This window comes from Pygoscelis adeliae, unplaced genomic scaffold, assembly GCF_000699105.1.
Source record: "Pygoscelis adeliae isolate BGI_AS28 unplaced genomic scaffold, ASM69910v1 Scaffold7, whole genome shotgun sequence".
NCBI lineage: Eukaryota > Metazoa > Chordata > Aves > Sphenisciformes > Spheniscidae > Pygoscelis > Pygoscelis adeliae.
Genome location: NW_008825268.1, coordinates 357,002 through 378,194, shown reverse-complemented (window position 1 = coordinate 378,194; position 21,193 = coordinate 357,002). Strand labels below are relative to the sequence as shown.

The 21,193-nt window shown below is 39.7% G+C and overlaps 1 protein-coding gene across 6 annotated transcripts in view; it reads right to left on the bottom strand.

Moving 5' to 3' along the window:
* Window positions 1-803: 803 nt before the first annotated feature.
* The window catches only part of LRRFIP1 (leucine rich repeat (in FLII) interacting protein 1), a 119,544-nt gene continuing 99,154 nt past the window's right edge, over window positions 804-21,193 (bottom strand). For 3 of the 6 annotated variants that reach the window (XM_009329633.1, XM_009329631.1, XM_009329630.1), the window contains 5 exons: window positions 20,809-20,901; window positions 20,226-20,318; window positions 18,942-19,034; window positions 18,338-18,479; window positions 13,207-16,669 (listed from right to left, as the gene is read on the bottom strand). In XM_009329633.1, the coding sequence (XP_009327908.1) occupies window positions 14,559-16,669; window positions 18,338-18,479; window positions 18,942-19,034; window positions 20,226-20,318; window positions 20,809-20,901 (2,532 nt within the window). In that variant the 3' untranslated portion in view covers window positions 13,207-14,558. Of the gene's footprint in view, window positions 3,745-5,145; window positions 5,251-5,909; window positions 5,990-6,472; window positions 6,591-7,530; window positions 7,578-13,206; window positions 16,670-18,337; window positions 18,480-18,941; window positions 19,035-20,225; window positions 20,319-20,808; window positions 20,902-21,193 lie in introns of those variants that run through there. The other 3 variants (XM_009329634.1, XM_009329635.1, XM_009329632.1) reach the window with 2 other exon arrangements.

Here is a 21,193-nt window from a genome sequence, read left to right as displayed (position 1 = left end):
GACCGTGTCACCTCAGAGGCGGTTGGGCCCTTCTCCTCCTCCGTCACGGCCAGGCGGGGTTCTCCCAAGGCTTAGCACAGAAAGACCAAACCGCAGTCTGCCGGAGACAGCAGCGCGTCTGCTTGTACGATTATTAAAACCTACCAGCAGCTGGAAGGCTTTCTGTCTGAAGGAGCGTATTACAGGCAGTGGAAACAAATGCAGTGAACTGGGGGACGTCACGCCGTAAATACCAGTTTCTGCTACGCAGGTTACCGATCATAAATGTTACGATTACAATTTACAAGGTTGGTTCTAGCCCTTACTCCTCCTTTTAAACACTACACGTAAAGTTTTTTAAATAAAGTGTGCAAAACAAACTAACCCTCAAACCCATAAAACTCAGAGCATTTAAAAAAGCACAGACAAGCACTAACCTCCTCCCAACATATTTCATGCAAGTGACCACTGTGTGACAATGCCAGATGAAATTTAAAATTGACATGGTTTTGATGAACCTAGTTGCCTCCTATTGTGAAGGATTCTTCTATTGAACGTTACTATGTGGGTTACCTGTATGTTCACCATAAATACATTAAGTGGAGAGTGAATCCCATTCAAACTTCTGATGGGACACTGTCCCTGTCCGCCCGCCTCCCCAAGTGCACCCTGCCATTAAAAATGTTAGTATTTGGGGGTATGTCTCACCATCAGTGCCCTTACTCACGCAAGCCCCTGCTTTTATACATTTTACAACAGGTATTGCTCATGTTTGTGTCTGCAGCAATACATGAGAAAGGAAAATGAACCCATTACACCAGCATCATCCAAAAAGTCTGTATTTTCCGAGAGAACTTTTACCAGTAACATCATCATGACAGACCACTCCATAAAAACTACCCAAACAAGTGACATTTTTATTGGCGAGTTCTGCTAATGAATTTCCTTTTCCACGCTCGTATCTCCTAACAGATTGGATTTCAAAAAACAAACAAAAAAACATTTCGGGTAACATTCCATTTGCAAACAAAATTATTTAACATTTAAAAAGAAAACAAAGGATAGCAATTTAAAATACAAATTCTAGGAAAACCCGTCCTGGTTCCCCCAGGAGCCGTTCCTCGCCAGGCTGCCACCACCTCGGCTCCACTCTGAATCAGCGGGCTGCGTACAGAGGCTCTCCTGGTTGGAGCTCAATTAAAAGGACCGGGGCATGTGCTATTATTGCCATTCAAAGCCCTGTTGTTGTACAGTCTTCACAAGAAAACGTAAACCAGTTTGCAGTAAACCAGCCACTACTTTTTCTTCCCTTATTCTAAAGCTAAGTCATACTGAAAGTTAAGGGGGAAAAAAACGTGGCTTCAACATTCAGCTACTTTATCACACGCACAGATTTTTACTAAGAGCATATCCAGGTTGAAATACACATCTGATTTCCGTCATGAGGTTAATGCTTATGGGGTGCAAGATGCAATCTACTTCAAAATAATACACACATCACTTCTTGATGAGCAAAATATTATTTTTAGCCTTTTGGACGAATGCTTAGTTGCTCGGCTGTTTCTCCTCAATCTTGCCAGGAGAGACAGTTTTCACCGCTACCACAAATAAAAAGATGACCAGTGGCAATCACACACACCTTATCATCAGTTAGTAAGATGTTGTATTTAGCACATTTGTTTGCATTCTGGAAAAACCCTTAGTTTATTTTTTAGGCCCCAGAGGCTTTGTACACCAGAAATTACACAAGTCAACCACACAAGTCAATTGTAAATTGGTATCCACAGCGATTTTGAGGTATTCCACAAGAAACCTGGCTCTGTACCTGAATGTTCCTCTCAAAAACAAAACAAAACAAGCAAGAGAACCCAAAGCCCTAGCTGGAGTGGAAATTTCATTTAAAAGAATCCTTTAATCCCCACGTTCCACCACATTTGATCAACAAGGACATACTTATTTCCCCAGGGGCACCAAAAAAGCCTTCTTCATCGTTTTCCTGGAATATTGATTTCAGCACTTCATTCCTAAATTTCTGGGTACACTCAGAAGAGATGAAGAGAAAGGTGTTATTTTCTAGCCAAACCAGAGAAACACATTCAGACACTGTTTTTGGTTTATTTAATTTGTGAAGGTGCTCTAAGAAGATACCAGCGATCCCCTTAACATTGAAAATAGCAGCGGTTTATACTCTAACCTCCAGTCTGCGAGGAAGAGGCTAGGGGAACCGGAGAGCCTGAAGACCAAGTTAAGAAGAAAGGGTCTCCCGGGTCTGGATTTGGCTTGATAGAACCCTATCTATTGAGGCAGTCAGCATCGACAGAAGGTTGCTCCTGTCGAACAGGAGATGCTGCTTCATAGCATGAGCAGGTTCCGAAGGGACTGGTTGCCTGCCTTACTCGCAAGCTTTTCTTTTAGGGCTGAAAGGGGAAGGACAGCTTTATTCTTCAGGTAACTGCTGTTCTCCTTTGAGTAGTACATTCAGAATAATTTCCAATACACCAGAGCTGTAGTGCTAGTTGCGTATAATAAACTGCCTGCAACATTTCAATTGGTTATGTTATTTTTCATGAAAAGTGGAAAACCTTTACAATAACCTTAGAAGGAAATAATTCGCTACTTCTGTATTTGTAGAAAAACCATAGGCAGTAATATTTTCTAAAGTGCTTCTTTACTTATCAGTTACTTTTGTAAAAATTAGACTTGTATTTTGTAGCGGCGTAGTTTCCTAGTAGTTCATGGACCAGTAGATAGTTTCTGATGTAAAAAACCCATTACATACTTTGTTTAAGCAAATGACACTTGCTTTGACAAATGCACCGAAGTGAGTGATCTAAGTGCAAAACCCACCATTTCCTAAAACACGGCCTTATGCTGGTTTATTAATGCAACTTTACATCCTTTTAAAGTAGTTTACTTCCATTCCAAGAGCAGGGATTAAATAATACAAATAAAAGTTGAAAATTCAATGAAGCTATTGCCTGTTTACCCTGAAATAAAATAGTCCTATGATTCAACTGGTGCAAAAATCCCTCCAAACACCTTTGTTTTATTGGCAAAGTCATTTAAGGTCACTTTTGCTTCCAAGACCATCTTCTTCCATGGTATCCACTGAAGGAGTTTTGCTTTGTAATGGCTTGTGGTTCCACAGTGATCTGTAAATGAAAAACCTACTATGAATAACTTTACCGTAAGTCACTAAATTACAGATACTGTCATGAGAAAGTCCAAAACTTACAGTGGTTTTTTTTTAAATTTTCAGCAAGACACAAAATTCCAGTCCAGTTAAAGTGTTTTCTTTGAATGCCATTTTAAATGGCAATAAATGGCTGCTGTGCCTTCTGGATGGAGAACTTAACACGACGCCCGATGTGCTTCTTATATGGTAGACGGATATCGTACTTCAAATGTACCCAAAGAACAGTGTAGAAGGGCCCTCGCAGGCACAGCCATTTGGATCAGCTACTCCTATGTATATAGTGCAGTAGGTTTGAATCTGCGTAGAGAGAACCACAACTGGGTGGCACGTAGCAAATGTTGGGGTTGTCTGTTCTCAGAAGGCATGACACAAAGCATCCCGGACAGCAAGAAACAGAAGCATCTGCAATGTTGTTCTGATTCTGTCAAGTAGTAGTAGTTTCCATCAGAAGGTGGTGATTATTGCTGAGACAGTAAAGCACTGCGGTTGGCTTTCATCTTCTCCAAGCGTTTTACTAGATGACCGTTGCTGACTTCAAGTTCTTCGGTTTTATCCAATGCTGAGCGAAGCTGAAGGAAGGAAGCAGAAAAAAAACCCTGTAACTTTTGCAGAGTTTTCCCTTTCCAAAGATAAAGCAAGGTTTGTAGTTACCAACACTAACTGACCATATTGCTGGAATTTCCTTCCAAGATAAAGCAGTTGAAAATTCCTGTTAGCGGAGTTAAAATTAAGTGTTGTGTAACTGCTTTGAAGGCCACACACACAGATATTTTCTAAGCACGGTACCAAGAATCCAAGGTATTTACAGAATGTTGAACAAATGGCTCAGAGTTTGCCTCAACTTCAGATGCTCAAAGATACCTGCTGGGTGACATACGTCTGTCTCACTGCCTGGCTTTCGTGCTTCTGGTTCCCGGAACTACAGCCACAGCCGTGACTTTGGTGCCTTAGTTCTCCATAAAATCCACCATGGGATGGGGGTAGGGAGAGAGACGTGGACTGCACAGAGCAACATTTATAGGCAACAGAGCAGAAGGAGTGTTTAGAAAAAGCAAAGAGCCACATTGAACAAAAATCAGGAGGCAGGTGTGAAAGAAGCTGACAAACGTATGTAAGCTGGTTGTAGCAGCTACTTGGAGAGCACATGAAGTTTGGTAAGACCAATAAGGTCAAAATTACAGACAGCTTGAAGATGCAGCGTTTTAAGAGAGAGAAACATGGACAGAGTCTGCAGATGGACACACTACAGCAAACGGGTATAAACAGATGGACAGAGCAAGAAAAACAGGCTCAATAAGAACGATTCACATCCATTTAGCACTCAAGTTTAGGCTCCAAAGCTTGAAAGTTTAGACTGTCATTCCTGGTAAGGTGTGGCACTCTGCTTAAATAATGAAGCGCCCAAATTAACCTTACAGCAGGATTTCCAGCTTTCTATTGCTGTAATTTCTGAATCACGTGTTCTAAAAAGACCAGTGATTTGTATTTACAAACTTAGAATTTGTAACACCCAAAGTAATGAGTCTTCAGGTACAACAAAGGACAAGGACAGCAAAGTAGAAATAGGAGTTCTTCAGCTTGATGAATGTCGAACCACGTGAACACTCACAGCTGCAAAGTAGCATGCAAACCAGAGCATTTGAAGGCTGCTTCTAGATTCAAGTTGTACAAGTAGAACTTGAATTTGCTCCAGAGAACCGACTCTGGGACTCTGGTACAAAGCAAGGTATTGCAAGTCAGTTTAAGAAGGAATGGTGAAAAGACAGCGGGAGTTCACAGTTGTGACTGTTACTCCAGTCCGAGTGCTGAAAGTTTGGTTAAACATTTAGAACTAATAACTAAAGCAATAAAAAAAGTAGACATCTATTCTTTGGTCTACCAAGAAGGGTAGTTCCTCCTCTAAAATGCACCAGACAGACAGGTCTCCCCCATGCGGTGCAGGCTGACTAGGACAGTTTGCATTTAGTTACCTCTCTCTGTAGTTTGCGTTTCTCTGCTTTCAGTTCATCTTCTACTCTTTCAGCATTTTCAGCAGCAGTTCTGTATCGAGCTACTTGACCTTCCAATCGTATTACCTAAGGTGAAGGCAAACTTTCTGAATTAAAAGCTGTACCAAGAAGTTACTCTGAAGCTTCACTCTTCCACTAGTAGTTAAGCAATAACCAGAGAGATGCTCACTTTCCTTTAATAAAAAAAGGCATATTTTGAGGGGGAAAAAAAAAATATACCAAGGAAGCCTGGCCATGATAACTTACTTCAGAACTTTTATACATACCCATATTCAACATGCTTCCAGCAACAGAAGGACAGTCCATTGACTAAATTTATCTTAGCAAGAGTATCGCTGACATACTCTGGACAAGAGCAGACAGGCAAAATTGAACAGTCTTGTATAAAATCCATATATTCTACATCATATGCCAGAAGCCATTTAAGAATTGTCGATAGCTAGGCATAAGAAAGCGTTCTGGAGAGTTCAGTAAGTGCTCTCAATATACCTTTGTCTTTGCACATTTTCCCTTTAGTAAAGATGAGTAATATATTCACTCTTCCCCATACATAAATGAAAGCATTTTAGTCTTTCTGACTTAAGTGCAGTAGTCCTGATGCTCCAACACTCCTGCTTCTTATTTTAAGGGACAATCACAGTAATCATGATTTATCATAGAATAAAATACACCTTCTCTTTGCATTCTCACCATGCCTAAACAAACAGAACAAGTCAGAAACTTACATTCTGCTCCAATGCTGTTATCTCTTGCTCAGATTTTGCTAGTTTAAATTTGAGATCACTGATCTGTCTGTTGGCATCTCCTAAAAGAATTGCAGATTTATCAGAGATGTCAGAACAAGTGTCAACAGCGTCTTCTAACAAGTCTGTCATAAAATTTCCATGCTACAGGAATCTGCCTGGGGCAGCGGTAAAGTAGCAAATGCTGTCTGCCAAAAAAGTTTTCTCCTACATCAGAGCTGGCAGCTAGCCCCATTCAGTGCCCAGCAGATAGGAGCTACTCCCAGTCTTGCCTGATTCCCTTTCGACCACTCAAAGCAGAATTAACCAGGAACTCGAGCACAGCTCTCTTGGGGAACGTAAGGGAGATTTCCAATTGCAATCTTGTTCAAACAAAGGATAATTGTTCCCTCACCTCTAGTAGAGGTGCATGGCTGGCTCCCAGTTTGAAGCTCCCTTAGAACTGAAGGCTCATTTTTACTTAGAGCCGTGTGGTACTGTACAGATACATTTTCTTGCTCACATGCAGGACACAAAAGTTCTCTTAAAATCAAAATGCAGCTCACTTTGGAGGTCAATCATGTGCATATCTGTCCCATTTTCTAGAACTTCATCTTCTGACTGTATATTTTCCATCTTGCCATTCTTTTGCTTTTCTTCCAGTTGTCCCTTTAATTTTTTAACCTGAAGGACATAAAATAATTAGTTATTAAAATCAGTAAGGGAAAATTGTGGCTTAGTACTCAAATTCACTCAAGTATTATAAAACAAATTATATTTTTTTAAACCTAAATTCCAAAAGTCTTCTGTTACAAAATAATTTCCTAGAAATTCTTTTGACAAATGACTCATGATATTTTAAGTATCAGCGCTTACGCATAAACTCAGGACCAAACATAACGAGTGGAAGGAGACTGCTTTATTAGAAAAGCCATAAATGGTCTGTAGGCACATTCATGTGAAACATTCTTAAAAACCCAAAACTGTGGTTGGTTGTGTGTGATGTCTCAAGGCCAAGGATATAGTCCATAAATGAAAGCATAGAGCATCCTGCAGAGAAACAGATCAGCTAAAATTTTTTTGAAAAGGCTTTATATCTGCTATGGAATATCACGGTACCAGCAATAATTACTTAAATTGCTATTTACCCATCTACTGTAATTCCTCTGGCGTTTCTTTCCGAATGGCCTATTGCCACAGACCCAGCAATTGGGAAGGCTTACTCTTAGAGATAAAATTTGCCTCTACAATTTCTGAACCATATTAGTTTTTCCCTTGGGCTTGGCCAATCTGAAGTATTATTTTTCAGAAATAGTCCTGGAGAAGGAGTTTTTGGTGACTGAGGACGCTGAATATGATCGGTTAGCAACACGGAACAGGCACACTGGGTCCTATCTTTCTTGCCCTGTGTCCTGAGTTAACACGCAGGAGAAATGTTTCAGAGGAAGAATGAAGTGGCAAGCAACGCAGTAAGTCCTCAGCAAGAACAACTCAGCACGTGTTCTGAAAGGCAATGGCACCGCTGTTCTATACCTTATGTTAGGGCTATTTTGATTTTTTTAATCTCTACTATTCTTATCACAGATTTAGTAAACACACAGCATTTCAGTTTTCCTGTGATTACCTGGTCTAGTAAGGATTCTCGTTCATCAATGAGTTTTTTCAGCCTGTCTGAAAGAGAAAACTGAAAGTTCAGTGCTGATTTGATTGAGCTGCACCTTTCAGAGTGCATCTGATACAAGACCGAACCGTTAAGGTTAGTGAAACTAATGATGAAGGTAGTTATGAACGTACCACAGGAAATCAGGCCACAGACAGGGCTGGGAAGGGGCTGCAGCCAGGGGAGGTTATGTCATTCTCACAGAACATGCTTGTCACGGCAGTAGCAGCACCCAGCTGCATGCAAAGAGGCTAATCTTCTACGTTAGGTTAGCATGCAAGAACTCTAGGGTCAAACACAACTGCAACACAAAATCTCACAAATCTTTATGGTTTAACATAATGAAAATACTGTAAACACCTATAATCATTGCTAAGCACATTCTCAGCACTTTAAATCTTCACTTCTTTTACTAAACAGCATGGCAATAACATTTTGTGTCATCTCCAGTTATGACCAGAAAAACATTTGCCCATTAAGTTATTTCTGTTTCAAACACAGCAGTCTGGTAAAACATTCTTTTCTCTTTAATCCTTCATAGTCAATTCTCCTGGTCAAACATCAAGCAGGCGATGGGCAATCTGGACAAACTGTTGTGTTACACTTGAACTTGGAAGTGCTACAGATCAGCACATGGATATGTGTGGCATTAATTAAGAAAGTGCATACTACAGAGTGAGACAACTGGAAAAAAGAAATAGAAGTAAGTAACCAAATCACTTGGGTTTTTTCTTTCCTGTTAAGGGATGCAAAATGTGAAAGCATTTTAGCAGGTATTCACAAATTTTCATATCACTAAAATTACTTTACCTCATTAATTAACAACCTTAGTTTGTTCAGGTACACCTCAACAGAAGTACACTGGAACGTAGCATTCAAATATTCTTATTAGAAGAGGATATATTGACCTCAGACAGGTCTTAGTCCACAAATTTGACATGTATGTTTATTGCAGTTTTATTTAGTTTCCCTCCCTTGCCAGCAAGCGGTCACCCGTGCAGAATTAAGCCAGTGGGTGTTCAGAGCTCAACTCCACATCTAAGGCCTGGCCTGTTAATTACACAGTTAAAATCCAAAAGGTCACTCAAGAAAAAGGACTTGTTGTAAACATAAGGAAAGCAATTGACAAATTGCAGATAAAAGGCTGGTGGGCTTTACCAGGTGAATTCTGACTTAAGTATTTTTTTTAAAAGCTTTAAGAATACCAACACTGTAGTCCTCATTCATTGTGAAATCCCAAACAGGCCAAAGTCTTGTGGTTCACCATTTTTTCTTGTTAACACACAAAGTAAAGGGAATAAAGAGTCTATATTGAATCAAATAATGGGGAAAACTGGAGTTTTCAAATGGAAGTCCCTCCATACGGCAGACACGTACAGTCCATTAGCTAGTCACAGTGTGGTAAGTCATCCCTTTCCTGGTATACAAGTTCCCATATACCAGCAGTCATTCTAGAGCATGGAATAAAACCTTTACCTTGGCTTCTGATGCAATACCCAAATACAGACCTTAAAGTGACATCACCGTTCAGCAGTTCTATGCATTCCTTTTGAACCTCCTCAAGTCCTATCCTTTTTTTTTTTTTAGCCATTTGTAACACATTCAACATTGTTAGACCTGAGCATTGACATGGAAAAACAAAATAAAACAAAAGCAAACAAACCAACCACATTTTTGTAAACTACCAAGAGTTACAAAAATTTACAAGTATAACCCCCTTCACAATAATAAAAGTTTCACATATCTATATGGGAGGGAAAGGAAGCTTAAGACAGAAATTTTGTAGAAGATGAAAGAAAGGGAAGAAAAATAAAGGTCAATGAAGAAAGCAAGGAGAGCAAACAGTAGAAGAAAGGTCAGAGATATTCAGACTTGAAGATAGGATTGGGAGTCACAGGTCAGGAGAGATCAAGAAATGAAGTTACTAAGAATTGGAAAGAGAACAAGGACTGATGCAGAAGGAAACCTCTAGGCCAGTACAAAATTAGCCCAAACTTATTGACTCCAAAGGGGCCAAATAATCCACCTCGATCCTTGTCCTGGTTTCAGCTGGGATAGAGTTAATTTTCTTCCTAGTAGCTGGTACAGAGCTGTGTTCTGGATTTAGTATGAGAATGCTGTTGATAACACACCGGTGTTTCAGTTGTTGCTAAGTAGTGCTTACACTAGTCAAGGACTTCTCAGCTTCTCATACTCTACCGACTGAGAAGGCTGGAGGTGCACAAGAAGCTGGGAGGGGGCACAGCCGGGACAGCTGACCCAAACTGGCCAAAGGGATATTCCATACCATGTGACGTCATGCTCAGCACAAACTGGGAGAAAGCTGGCCGGGGTGGGCACTGCTTGGGGACTGGCTGGGCATCAGTTGGCGGGTGGTAAGCAACTGCATCGTGCATCACTTGCTTTGTGTATTATTATTATGATGATTATTATTTTATTCTATTTCAATTATTAAACTGTTTTTATCTCAACCCACGAGTTTTCTAGTTTTCTCACTGTTACTCTTCTGATTCTCTCCCCCATCCCAAAGTGGGGGGGGGGGGGGGCAGGGGGAGTGACTGAGTGGCTGTGTGGTGCTCAGTTGCCGACTGAGGTTAAACCACGACAATCCTGAAAATAAATTAGTCATGCACACAGCTAAGTAACTTTCATTAGCACAACCACTGCTGCAAAGTGAAATATGCCAGCCAGCAGAAAGGACACCTCCTCCAGTTTCCAGTAAGGAAGCACATCAGCTTCCCCCAACCCCTTTCCCTGCATGTTAAACTGATGTTAGCATTTTGGGATGAGCCTTCAAATCTGATCTCACCATCAGTTCTCCCTTCCCTCATTACGGACATCTGTGCACCCCACTGGGACAGATGACATGCTGGCAGCAGGATTTACAAGACCACAGAAAAAATTAGGTTGCTAAAATTGCCATACATGTGGAAAAGTTTTCTGTATGTATAGATGAAGGTCTCTTAGGTTTCACTTATCTTAAAACCCCACACTAATACAGAAAACTTAACTTTAGCTTTAACAGATCTCTCTGCAGAGCCACCTTATTTTTGCATTTAGGAGGAGACATTTTTCCAACAAATCAAGGATTTGAGGGCCTCTAGAACTATGAGCAGAAAGAGCAATCTACTGGATTAGCACATGAAGCAGCTAATTACAATTCTTATCTGTAAAAGTCATTTTCTTTATTTCACATACAAAGATACTACAATGAATAATTAAGAGTGTGACATTCATCTCACTTAAATTTAACTTCGGTAATATGATTCCCAGGCTACTCACTGCACCAATTCATGGCTTACATACGCGAAGGAGCTGAACAGAGGGTTGATGCGCGGAGCTGGGCCCTGGGAAGGCCTGGGAGAGAGCAGGACAGACAGGGCGGGTGGTAGGTACCAGTGTCTTCTGCTATTGTACAGGCCTGTTTGTAAGTCAAAGGACTATTCTCATCACCTCAGTAATGCAGTTGACTAAAGGTATTGCTAACTAGGGTGCTGCTTCAGTGGCACAGTTGACCTAACGTCCCCTAATCTGCCACAGATCCTTGACATCTCTACCTATTTGGAGGGGAGCATGGGGCGGGAAGCAGCTGGTTTTAACCTGAATGATTTCTATGATGTGTGGCCCAGCAAGTAATTAATACTGATGCAAATGAGAGGGGTACACTGTACTTGGAGGGTGGTAAGGCATCCCATGAAATTACACCAGCAGCCCCAAGCAGCTATTCAGAACAGCTTGCAAGAACCCAGCTGTCAGATCAATAGCAGGTTGGGTAATACTTCTTCTCCAGATCTGTCAATTTATTTTGGATCATAAGAAAACAACAGCAACAAATATTGAAAAATGCCTTCCTCTCTTTCTCAGAAGAGGGATGCTGCTGGGACAGGCTGTTGGGACAGTGAATAAGCATAGGATTTAGAAGACACCAGCTTGCAACACTGATTTTTAGGGGGACAGGAGGCCTGTTCTTCTCCGTAATAAAGGAAATATTGACCAGGGCCTTTCACTATTACTTGCTGAATAAGGGGAAAAAAAAGTTTCTTCAGCTACTGCTTTTGCAAGCATTTCAGGCTAGCTCTGAATTCGCAGTAATGCACAACCCTGGGCTACAGGCTCCACGTGCCACTAGGTATTGAACAGAAAACCCAGCAAGCATTTGGAGCTATGGAGCTATTCTGAAAGACAAAAGTCTTACACACTGAGAGTGGTGCTCACTGCAGCACACATCAGCAGACTGTCCCTGCTCAAAACAAAACGGGTAACATAATAGCAGCAAATATGAATCCTGACGTTAGTTCATCTCATGATTTCTTGGTTTCATGTTAGACTTCATGAAAAGACTGATTTTGATACTTTGCTGCCTTTGAAAGTCAAAACCAATGAAAGAGACAAGATAGATCTTATCTTGTATCTATTAGATATTGCAGGAAAAATGCCAAAAACTGTTTTCAGTTGTGTAACTTTACAAAATACGCATTTTCTAGGGAATTCCTCCTGAGACACTGTCCCCCCTCTCTCTCTCTCTCATGGCACACATTTCACTCAAATGCTAGCTGGCACATAATATTTAAATCATTAAATTTGGAATATAACATCTAGCAGTTCCCTTTATCCTCAAGATGATTTATCCTTCAATGTGCATATACTCAAGCAAAAACCAAAGTAGTAAAGAACACCATGACCTCTTCCTTCACAGTACTTGCCCAATTCCAGAAGTCAGGGACCAGCTGCCAACAGAGGTACCAAGCAGCTAATGTTCAAGAAGGGATTTGTAGTACATCAGCTATTCTTCATTGCCTGTCCAGGTTTCTGCTCCTACCCTAGTTTCACTGAGAGTTAGTTAGGCCAGTTATTGTGGGATAAAAGCTGGTACATGGACAGTTATTTAAGACTGGAGTTGTTATTATTTCTCCTTCTGTGACTTGGCTTTAGAAAGGACTTCCTTCTCTTACAGATGCTTTGTTTTCTGAAGTGGAAAAGCTAGTTAAAAACAGCTCACCATTAATTCCCTCAACCATCCAGAAGGATTTCTATTAGAAACAAACTTGTACGAAAAATACAGGAAATGCTGGCATGTGCCTAATTTAACTCAGAGTTGCTTATAGATCCATCCACAAATATAGGTGAAGCCTGGCAAGCACATTTAATTAAATATTTAAGTCTATTTAACATTTAAATATAAACACATTTAATTTTACTTTCAACATTAAATCATATATTACAGTTGTGAGTATAGCAGAGACAAATCCTTAAATAAACACTGCTACATAGTAAGAGGAGATGCTTTTAAGATCTATGACTTTTTAGATTACCATTTAGTGCAAACCCTTAGAAGAACAACTGCTAATAAAGCAGAAAGCATAGTGGACCTATTGTAAGTTGGAGAGAAGTCATATGAAAAGAGTTACAGGTTTACAGTCCTGTTACAGGTTTACAGTTATGGGTGCCATCACATATTAAAGGTCCTTAAACACCATGGCTGCCCATTCCTAGTAAGATAGCTCTTCTAGCTATGTAGCACAACACAATAAATTTAACAAAGAAAGCTGCAGAAAAATGTTTTGGAAATTATATAATTTAAATAAATATTTATGCAGGTTTATAAACAGTGCTCCGGACAGGCAATTTAAAGTATAAAATATGTTTATTTCAATTAGATACAGCTCAGTACATTTTGATATACATCTTGAAATTTTGCAGTCTGTACACCATCAACTTTGTAACATCAACACAAATACAGCCTTCCATAGCCCCCTCACCCCAACTCCTCAACTTGCATTCCCTTGGGGTGTTCATGGCTTAAAACAACTTTAAATGAATTTTTAATTATGCAAAATATGCTCTTCCTCCTAAGCACTAGCAAAGATGCAAGAAGAAATATACCAATGGAGTCAAAGTGTCTAATATATGCCAGCAATTCAAAGCAATCCAGCTTTTCTAAAAGGCACGTGGGCTAGTATACAGAACAACAATCATCTGTGGTCTGATATCCAACAAGAATTAAGACATGCACAGTTATCTTCTTTCCAGAAAGGAAGAGGAAATAATTTTTTGGAGATAAAAACATTCCTTCAGAATCACAGTTTGCAAAAAATATAATGCAGTAAGGAAATGCAATTTTAAACAAAAAATCTTCTTGGAAAAATAGTTATTTTATATATTCATAGCTAGACAGTACTTGATAGCAAACCTAAGCACACATTCAATGTGTATTGACACTTTCTTTAGAAAAAGTAAAAAACCCATGTAAGACATGGTGTAAAAGGCCTATTGTGGTGCAGAGTGCCTAGATGAAGTAAACATGTATATATTTATTCCTTTCAGCAAACTAAGACCTGTATGTTGCACTTTCTTCAAAGTGTATATTGTTCTTCCAAAGTGTTTAGACTAAGCAGATTCACAGTGATCTAACTATATTTTGGAATATGACCATATTAGAAATACACACGAAGTGGAATGAGTATCTTTTTTTCCCAGAGTAAAAAAATAAATTGGTTCCTAGGCTTTAATTATTCAGAAAGAAGTTTCAATATCAGATCAGTGTTGCTGATCTACTGAGTTCCTTCATGAAGTGTTAACGTACTTACTCCAGATCTAATGCGCCTAAGTACATTCGAGACATCTATCATCTAGGCTAGAGAAAAAAAGAATTTCATATAGAAACTCCTCAGTAGCAGTTATCCACACTAAAAGTACTTTAATTGCAAGATAGTCTGAATAGTCGATTTGTGAAGCTTGCTCTTTTGGTGATAAACTTTAAACCTGAGACACAGCAAAACCAAACCCACGCACGACTTCTTGTGGCTAGGTACGTCAGCGAAAAACTTAATACCTGCATCATTACCATTTATGTAACATTGTATTATGAGAGTTACCTATAAAGAATAAACCTTAAGAGTATTCCTAAGGTCTGATGTATTGTGCAAAACGCATGCTTCTGTACTGGGGCTGATCAAATGGCATGTAACTCATGTAGTCTTGAGATTTTGAACTTATGATATCGTACACTCATCTCTGGATTTACCCTTACTCCTTCTACCACCTTGCAAATCCTCCTTGCTTTCATCCCTGTTATTGCCAGCACTTTCCAAATCCTGTTCAAAACCATTTTCATCTGGTATTTTTTCCACTGTATTAGAATCTGATGCTTTGATTTCATCTTCCATCACATCAGTCTTCTCATCAGTTTTCCATGACAATTCCCCTTGCAAGCACCCTGTTTCTTCAGGCTCATCTCCTTTTTTATGCTGCAAGCTGTCATCTTCAGTCAAGGAGTCTTCGGTTTCTATTTTGCCTGTTCTTTCTCCAGCTTCATCTGTTTGGGCAGTTTTTCCAACAGCACCATTTGCTCCATCACCCTCTCCTTTCTGTGTATCAGTTTTCTCTCCATCACATTTTTCATCAGTTTCTAGTATCTGTTTTGACTCCTCATCAAAATCAAATGCATCGCCATCATCTTCCAGTCTTTCCTCTGCTTGACTCTCCAATTTAACTTGTTCACTAACATTTTCATCCTGCTCAGCTTTCTGTGCCAGGGAATTATTTGCACCTTCCTCAGAAGCAACTCCACCACCATGGTGGTATGCAAGCTCTAGCTCTTTCTCATTTTCTTTCAGTGTTTCTTTATGAACTTTGTTTTCAGTAGTTATACTTACATCTACAGTTGGCTCCTGTTTAGATTCACCTTCCTCTTGTTTAACTACATTCTGCACTTCGCTTTCTAAAGGAGTATTTTTCTCTTCCACTGTATCACCTGTTGCTTCTTCACTACACTGAACTATTTGAACTTCTACCGTTGGCTTTAAATCTTCTACCCATTCTGTCCTACTTTCCTTTCCTTTCCCAGACTCATCCTCTATTTCCACTTCTGACTCCCGAATTTCGTCTTCTAAAAGACTTGGCTCTAAACTGGTTTCCTGAGTTGTCACCTCTTTCCCAACGTCTGTGTCTGGCTCTGCCTGCTGCAGCACACTTCCTTTTACCTCAGTAATACAGTCTCCAGCATCCACAGATGCCTTATCTTGCTCGCCTGTTTCTGCAGAATCTGAACACATCTCCAACTCTTCTATTAATACTTCCTTCTGTCCATCCTTCTCCTCCATAGCATTTTCAAGTTCAGTTTTATCTTGCATATTTTCTTCCTCCGATGATGCTGAAGGACTATCCTCTGAAGAAACTGGTTGGATGCATACCTGATCTCCTCCACCTTCCCTTTCACTTGCATCTGCTGGGACACCACTTTCACATGACTCCGTCCCCTCCATACCCACAGGCTCTGTTTCCCTCATCTGACCCTGAACTGCGTTCCCAACCTCATTTTCTTCTTCAGCTTTATCACCTCCTGTTTTATCAATTCTTCCATCAGTGCAGTCTTTGCTTTCAACAAGCTTTTCCTCCAAGACATTTGTAACCTTGTTTTCAGCACTTTCTTCTGAGTGCCGGAGTCCCTCAGCGTGACTCTTCACATTTACCTCTTCACTAAGCAAGCCTGCTACTGCAACCTCTGGTAGCCCTGCCTGGTTAGAAACCAACTCACAGCTCTCACTTGTAATGTTGGCTTCCTGATCCATTTCATTATCACTCAGGCCATGGCTAGTTTTAAGATCCTCTCGTTCTTCCTGTTCGGGTGCAGCTTTTTCCAGTTCATGCTCTGTACCTAAGACACTAGGCATTTCCTGAGGAGTCTCAAAAATCTGATGACCTTGCAGAGAGCCCACCTCCGAGTTCTGATTTGTCCTTGCATTTAAGTCATGGTGTTCAGCCTCTGTACTAACAGGCTGTTGGACTGCTGTGCCTGCAGACTCGGTCTCCTTTCTCAAATCATCTGTGTCACTATCATCATTTGAAGAAGCGCTCCCTGATACATGTTCTGTAAGGCTTTGAATTTGTTCTGTAAACCTACTACCTGGTAACATCACTGTTGACAGGGCATCACGTTCTTCAACCATTTTTTCTGCCTTTGCATTTTCATCAGCATGCAATGTCTGTACTTCCTGCTCCTCAGACTCCTCTTTGTGTTCCTCACGCTCAGTATTCTGCAAGATTTCTCTTTTCCCCATATCCTCCAAAATCTCATTTTTCATGTCCACTTCATTGGCTTTGCCTAAAAGACCATTGAGAAAATTGAAGGGACCACACCATAGCACTTACCTCCCCACTTAAAACCCGAAAGAGAATGAATCAAAGAATAGGTTAATAAAAGATCAGCTTTTGCCAATTATGTGAGGCAAAGCAGCAATTGAATTAGTAAGGGTCCGGGGCTTTTGATCAGTGAAATTCACCACCACCCTCTCAAAGCAAGAAGTCTCTGGTGCTGGCTTGTGTTTTTGTAAAGTAAAAGATTTATGCTCTTAGCTGCGTGAATTACAGCTTTTGTAGATGAGAACAACTGTTTCAAGCAGTGCAATTTAACAGTAATACTTGCAGATGTAACACTAACAGTAAAGATTATTTTTTCTCAACAATATTCTCTACAACTTTAACCCTAACACCACTCTCTGCATGCAAGAGTGTGTCTGATGCCATTATAATGAAGTAATCAAGGGTTATTCAGTAATATTTTACTCCTAAGTATCAAACAGGCATCATCAGTGTATATGACAAACACTGAATGTAAAATCTGATTGGCAAGCAAATGGTTCAGCTGCTTAACATTACCAACACAGACCAAAGCTCAGGTACTTAGCACTCCTTACAGCCACGTCATCCACCCAAAGGGATGGGGGGACTTCTGTGGTTTTGGGTTGGGTTTTTTTGTAACAGTTTTTCTTCAACTTATATTTAGAAGCAACAGGTATTAGAACAACAGTGTTTGTTGTTTCAGCAGTTAGCTTTTAGGTCTATGTTGTACCTGTTTCCAAAAACAACAGAGTAAGGAGAGACAGAAAATGTATTACATTTAAAAATATACCCTTACCTTGATTTTGGTGTTCCAGATTGTTTCCACACAAAAACTGAGTGAGGAAAAAGCAGCCAACAGCTAAAAGCAAGATAACTTGCACTTGCAACAGTTGGCTGCCTGTTGCTATTTATTAGTATGTTCATTTAGAACAAAAACAGGAGGAAAAAAAAAATCTATTATTTCCTTTCCTTCTACTAGCATAAAAGTTCTCTGAGTGGCCATTCATCACAACTGCATAAGAAGAATGTTTTTGCCAACCAGATTTCTCCTTCCTAACACTATCCATCTCAGAGTTATATTCTTTGAATTTAACAGCGTTAATCCTGTTACAACAAGTAAAAATGTTGAAGTGTTAATATTAACTGCTCAATAGTACAGGATACCAAGAACAATGAATTCATACGTTAGTGTGTTTCCACAGTGCCCAGCACTGTTGTTCAGCAGACATTTACAGTTCTCAGGTATATAAATGAACCAACATACAAGATCTTTATTGGAAACTAAAATGCTTTTTTTCTGATTCTTTAAGATACGTGCTGAAAAATATTGAACAACAGTAGGACTATTCTGGGACAATTTTCAAATTCAGGGTTTAAATAGTAATCTGAATGATTGCTACTTATCTGTAATGTACTATTTGTATTCTTGTCCTTTGTCACCTTGAATGGGAAATGGAAGTCTGCCTTTGCAGGAAACTGCACAACATACTTGAAGTGATAATAAATATTAAGCAGAAAAATGCATAGGAAGTGATTTGACAAGTAGCATGCTGCGTGATGTGTTAATTGTCCCACTAACAAACGCTCAAACTCCAAGCAAAGATGAATGAATGGACAGACAGAAAGATGTGAAAGGATATGCAGTACTTACCTAGTGTCCCATCCCCTCCTGTCTTTAATGCCTGAGTTGTGCCTGGAACAGTTTTAGAAGAATCAAAGTGTCCTTCGTTATCAGGAATGTCTGATGTCTCCCCGTTGGTGGCTACGTCAGAGTCTGGGATTATTCCATGTTTCTGTGGAGAAGCAAAAGCAATGCTTTAGAGCCTGCTGCTCAGAAAGGGAAGGATTGTTCAAGTGTTCTTGTCCTTGATATTCTGAATAAACAGTTGCTTCAATCGTTCCATTAAACATGGCTGGAAGTCAGAAAAGAGCACAGAATATTACAGTTCTCAGTGTAGCCATTACGATAGAAAGCACGTGATCCCAGCTTTAAACATAAATCTGGTGCGTAAAATGTTCCTCAGGGAAGCGTCTCCTACAAAAGCAACTACTTAATACTGTAGCCTATACTAAGGGATCACGGTCAATATTAGGGGGAAGGACTTTATAATACAGAAAATTCCTGAAACAGCCACTTAAAGGCAACATGAAAATAGAGCTCTTGCTGCTGAGCTAGATTAAAGTTATCTGCAAAAATGTACAGGAGAAAAAAGGTCAGCAGTCGAATATAAGTTTCTTTTATTCCTCTTGCATACCTTCAGTTGCTCCTTCAGCACAACCACTTCATCTCTAAGGTCATCCCGCTCACTCCTTATGGAATCAAAGAAATCTTTCTGCCTCTCTAAAGCCTGAGTTCCCAACACAGACAGAGGGCAAGAAGATGTGAAGAAAGGAAGGGAGACAAGTAAAGACCATGAAAAAACAGTGTACACAAGAATGAGCAGATTTAAGATATTCAGAGATTCATGGAAGTGGCATGTATGAAAAAGGTAAAGTTTACAGATTAAAGGACTGAGTTTACATACACACAGATAAATTTCAAATCCAAGAAAATGCACAGCTTATTCAGTAACCAGGGTTTCCTACTAAAGACATTCAGAGCCCAATCCTTCATTAGGGATCCTTCAAATGAGGATCCACTTTTCACTGTTACCTGCTAAACAAGTTAATTCATATCCATATTACTTTAACACGCACATCGAAGACATAGTGCAATTCCCATGTGTTGACAGAATGGCATGAAAGCAGGCCCAGCGGATTTTAATAGTCTTTTCATTCCATGGGTTACCATCACGGGGGCAGTACATTTCAATTAATTTGAAAGCTGCCAATAAGTAATCTTTAGACTGGGATGTACCATGTGCAAATGCCTATTTTGCTACTCAACCCCCCCCAATATTTCTATATAAATACACAAATAGAACTGTACAAAAATCAGAAAATTTTGAGTTTCAAATTATTACAAGTTATTGGATATCACAAGCGCGGGCATGTTGCCAGATTTCTTTCTCCTATATTCAGAAAGTCTTTCAGTGCTCATCATTAAAAAATAAAACCATGCTTTTATTTAAGAGTGGGTTTCCATTTGGCTTTAATAGAGGGTGGCGGGAAGGGATTAGAAGCAAGGGAGAGTTAGACACTTTCATCCCAATAGCCCATAAATAGCTCTATTGCTTCTGTATCACACTCCAATTTCTGCTCATTCCGCAGATTAAACGTGAATAAGCAAAAATTCGGTGCTGATGGAACTGCATTATAAATAGCACTTCCTTTCTCAATATGGCAAATACAAATGGTGCACCACAGCAAATAAATTACCCTAGGTTTTTAAATCAGACCAGCTGCTAAGTTTTTCTTGGATTTTATAATACCGGCCAAAACCAAAATCTGCTATTTGCTAATTCACTGGTAATATAGTAAGACAGCCACACCAAGCAAAGTCACTAAGGAGGATTTTATTCATGAGGTTTTGCAAAAGCAGGATCATCTGGAGAATGACAGTGCCACTCTTAACAGATTTTGGGAGTTGACAGTCCTACCCCTATTTTTTTGTCTTTCCACTCTATTGTCTCCTGAAGATCAGAAATTTCCCTGACATAGCTCTGCTGTTTCTGTTGCAGCTGTTGGATTTCCTGAGAGACAGGAGCAAAACAAGACAGAAAGCAGGTAACAGGTTAACAAAGAAGGTTAAGATTGCAGTGATGCCAAAGAATGAAAAAAGTCAGGTGCTAAAGTAAAAGAGTATCTACATGCATAGTTTCAGAGTTTCTGACATCTCAACTAAACCTACACTCCTGAAGACAATCTTACTATCCACCAGATGATTTCCAACAAAGTTAGACAGTTCCATCAGTTTCCTCTGCATCTCCACAAACAGCTGTTTGAAACACCGCTTATTTCATATTACGGACAAGGCAAAAAAGAAGCCCAACTTCAGATAATACTTATGGAAGTACTATTTCTGTTTGTCAGCTCTGAACCTGTTTGGCCTGAAACACTAGTATTTTTTCAGGTGAGAAACTTGAGTAGGGAATAAAATTCTCCATGCCTCACCTTCTACACTCCTACTGCTAACTGGGAACATACCAATCAAAGAAGCCATTAAAAAAAAAAGTTACTTACTGCAAGCATTTCTTCTCTTTGCTTCAAAGCTTCTTTGATTTCCATGAACTGAAACTGCAATATGCTATGAGCATGCTTCTCCCTCTCAAATTCCTATGAATAATGAAATATTCATGACATTTTTATTGATCAAAAATAGCATCCCATGAAAAAAAAAGAGAAAATAAGCCCAACCACAAAAAAATTGCTTACTGCAATGCAATTCTCGAATATTCCTCTCATCACAATCTCACAAGAGTATAATTTTGTCTTTTTTTTCCAAGAAACTATTATTCCATCAAATACAGAAGTGACAGACATCATTTAGCCAGTTTCGTAAGTTGAACAGCAGGCTGGCAGTGAATAGCTTTTACACTCAAGTCCTACAGACTTCACAGATGAATGC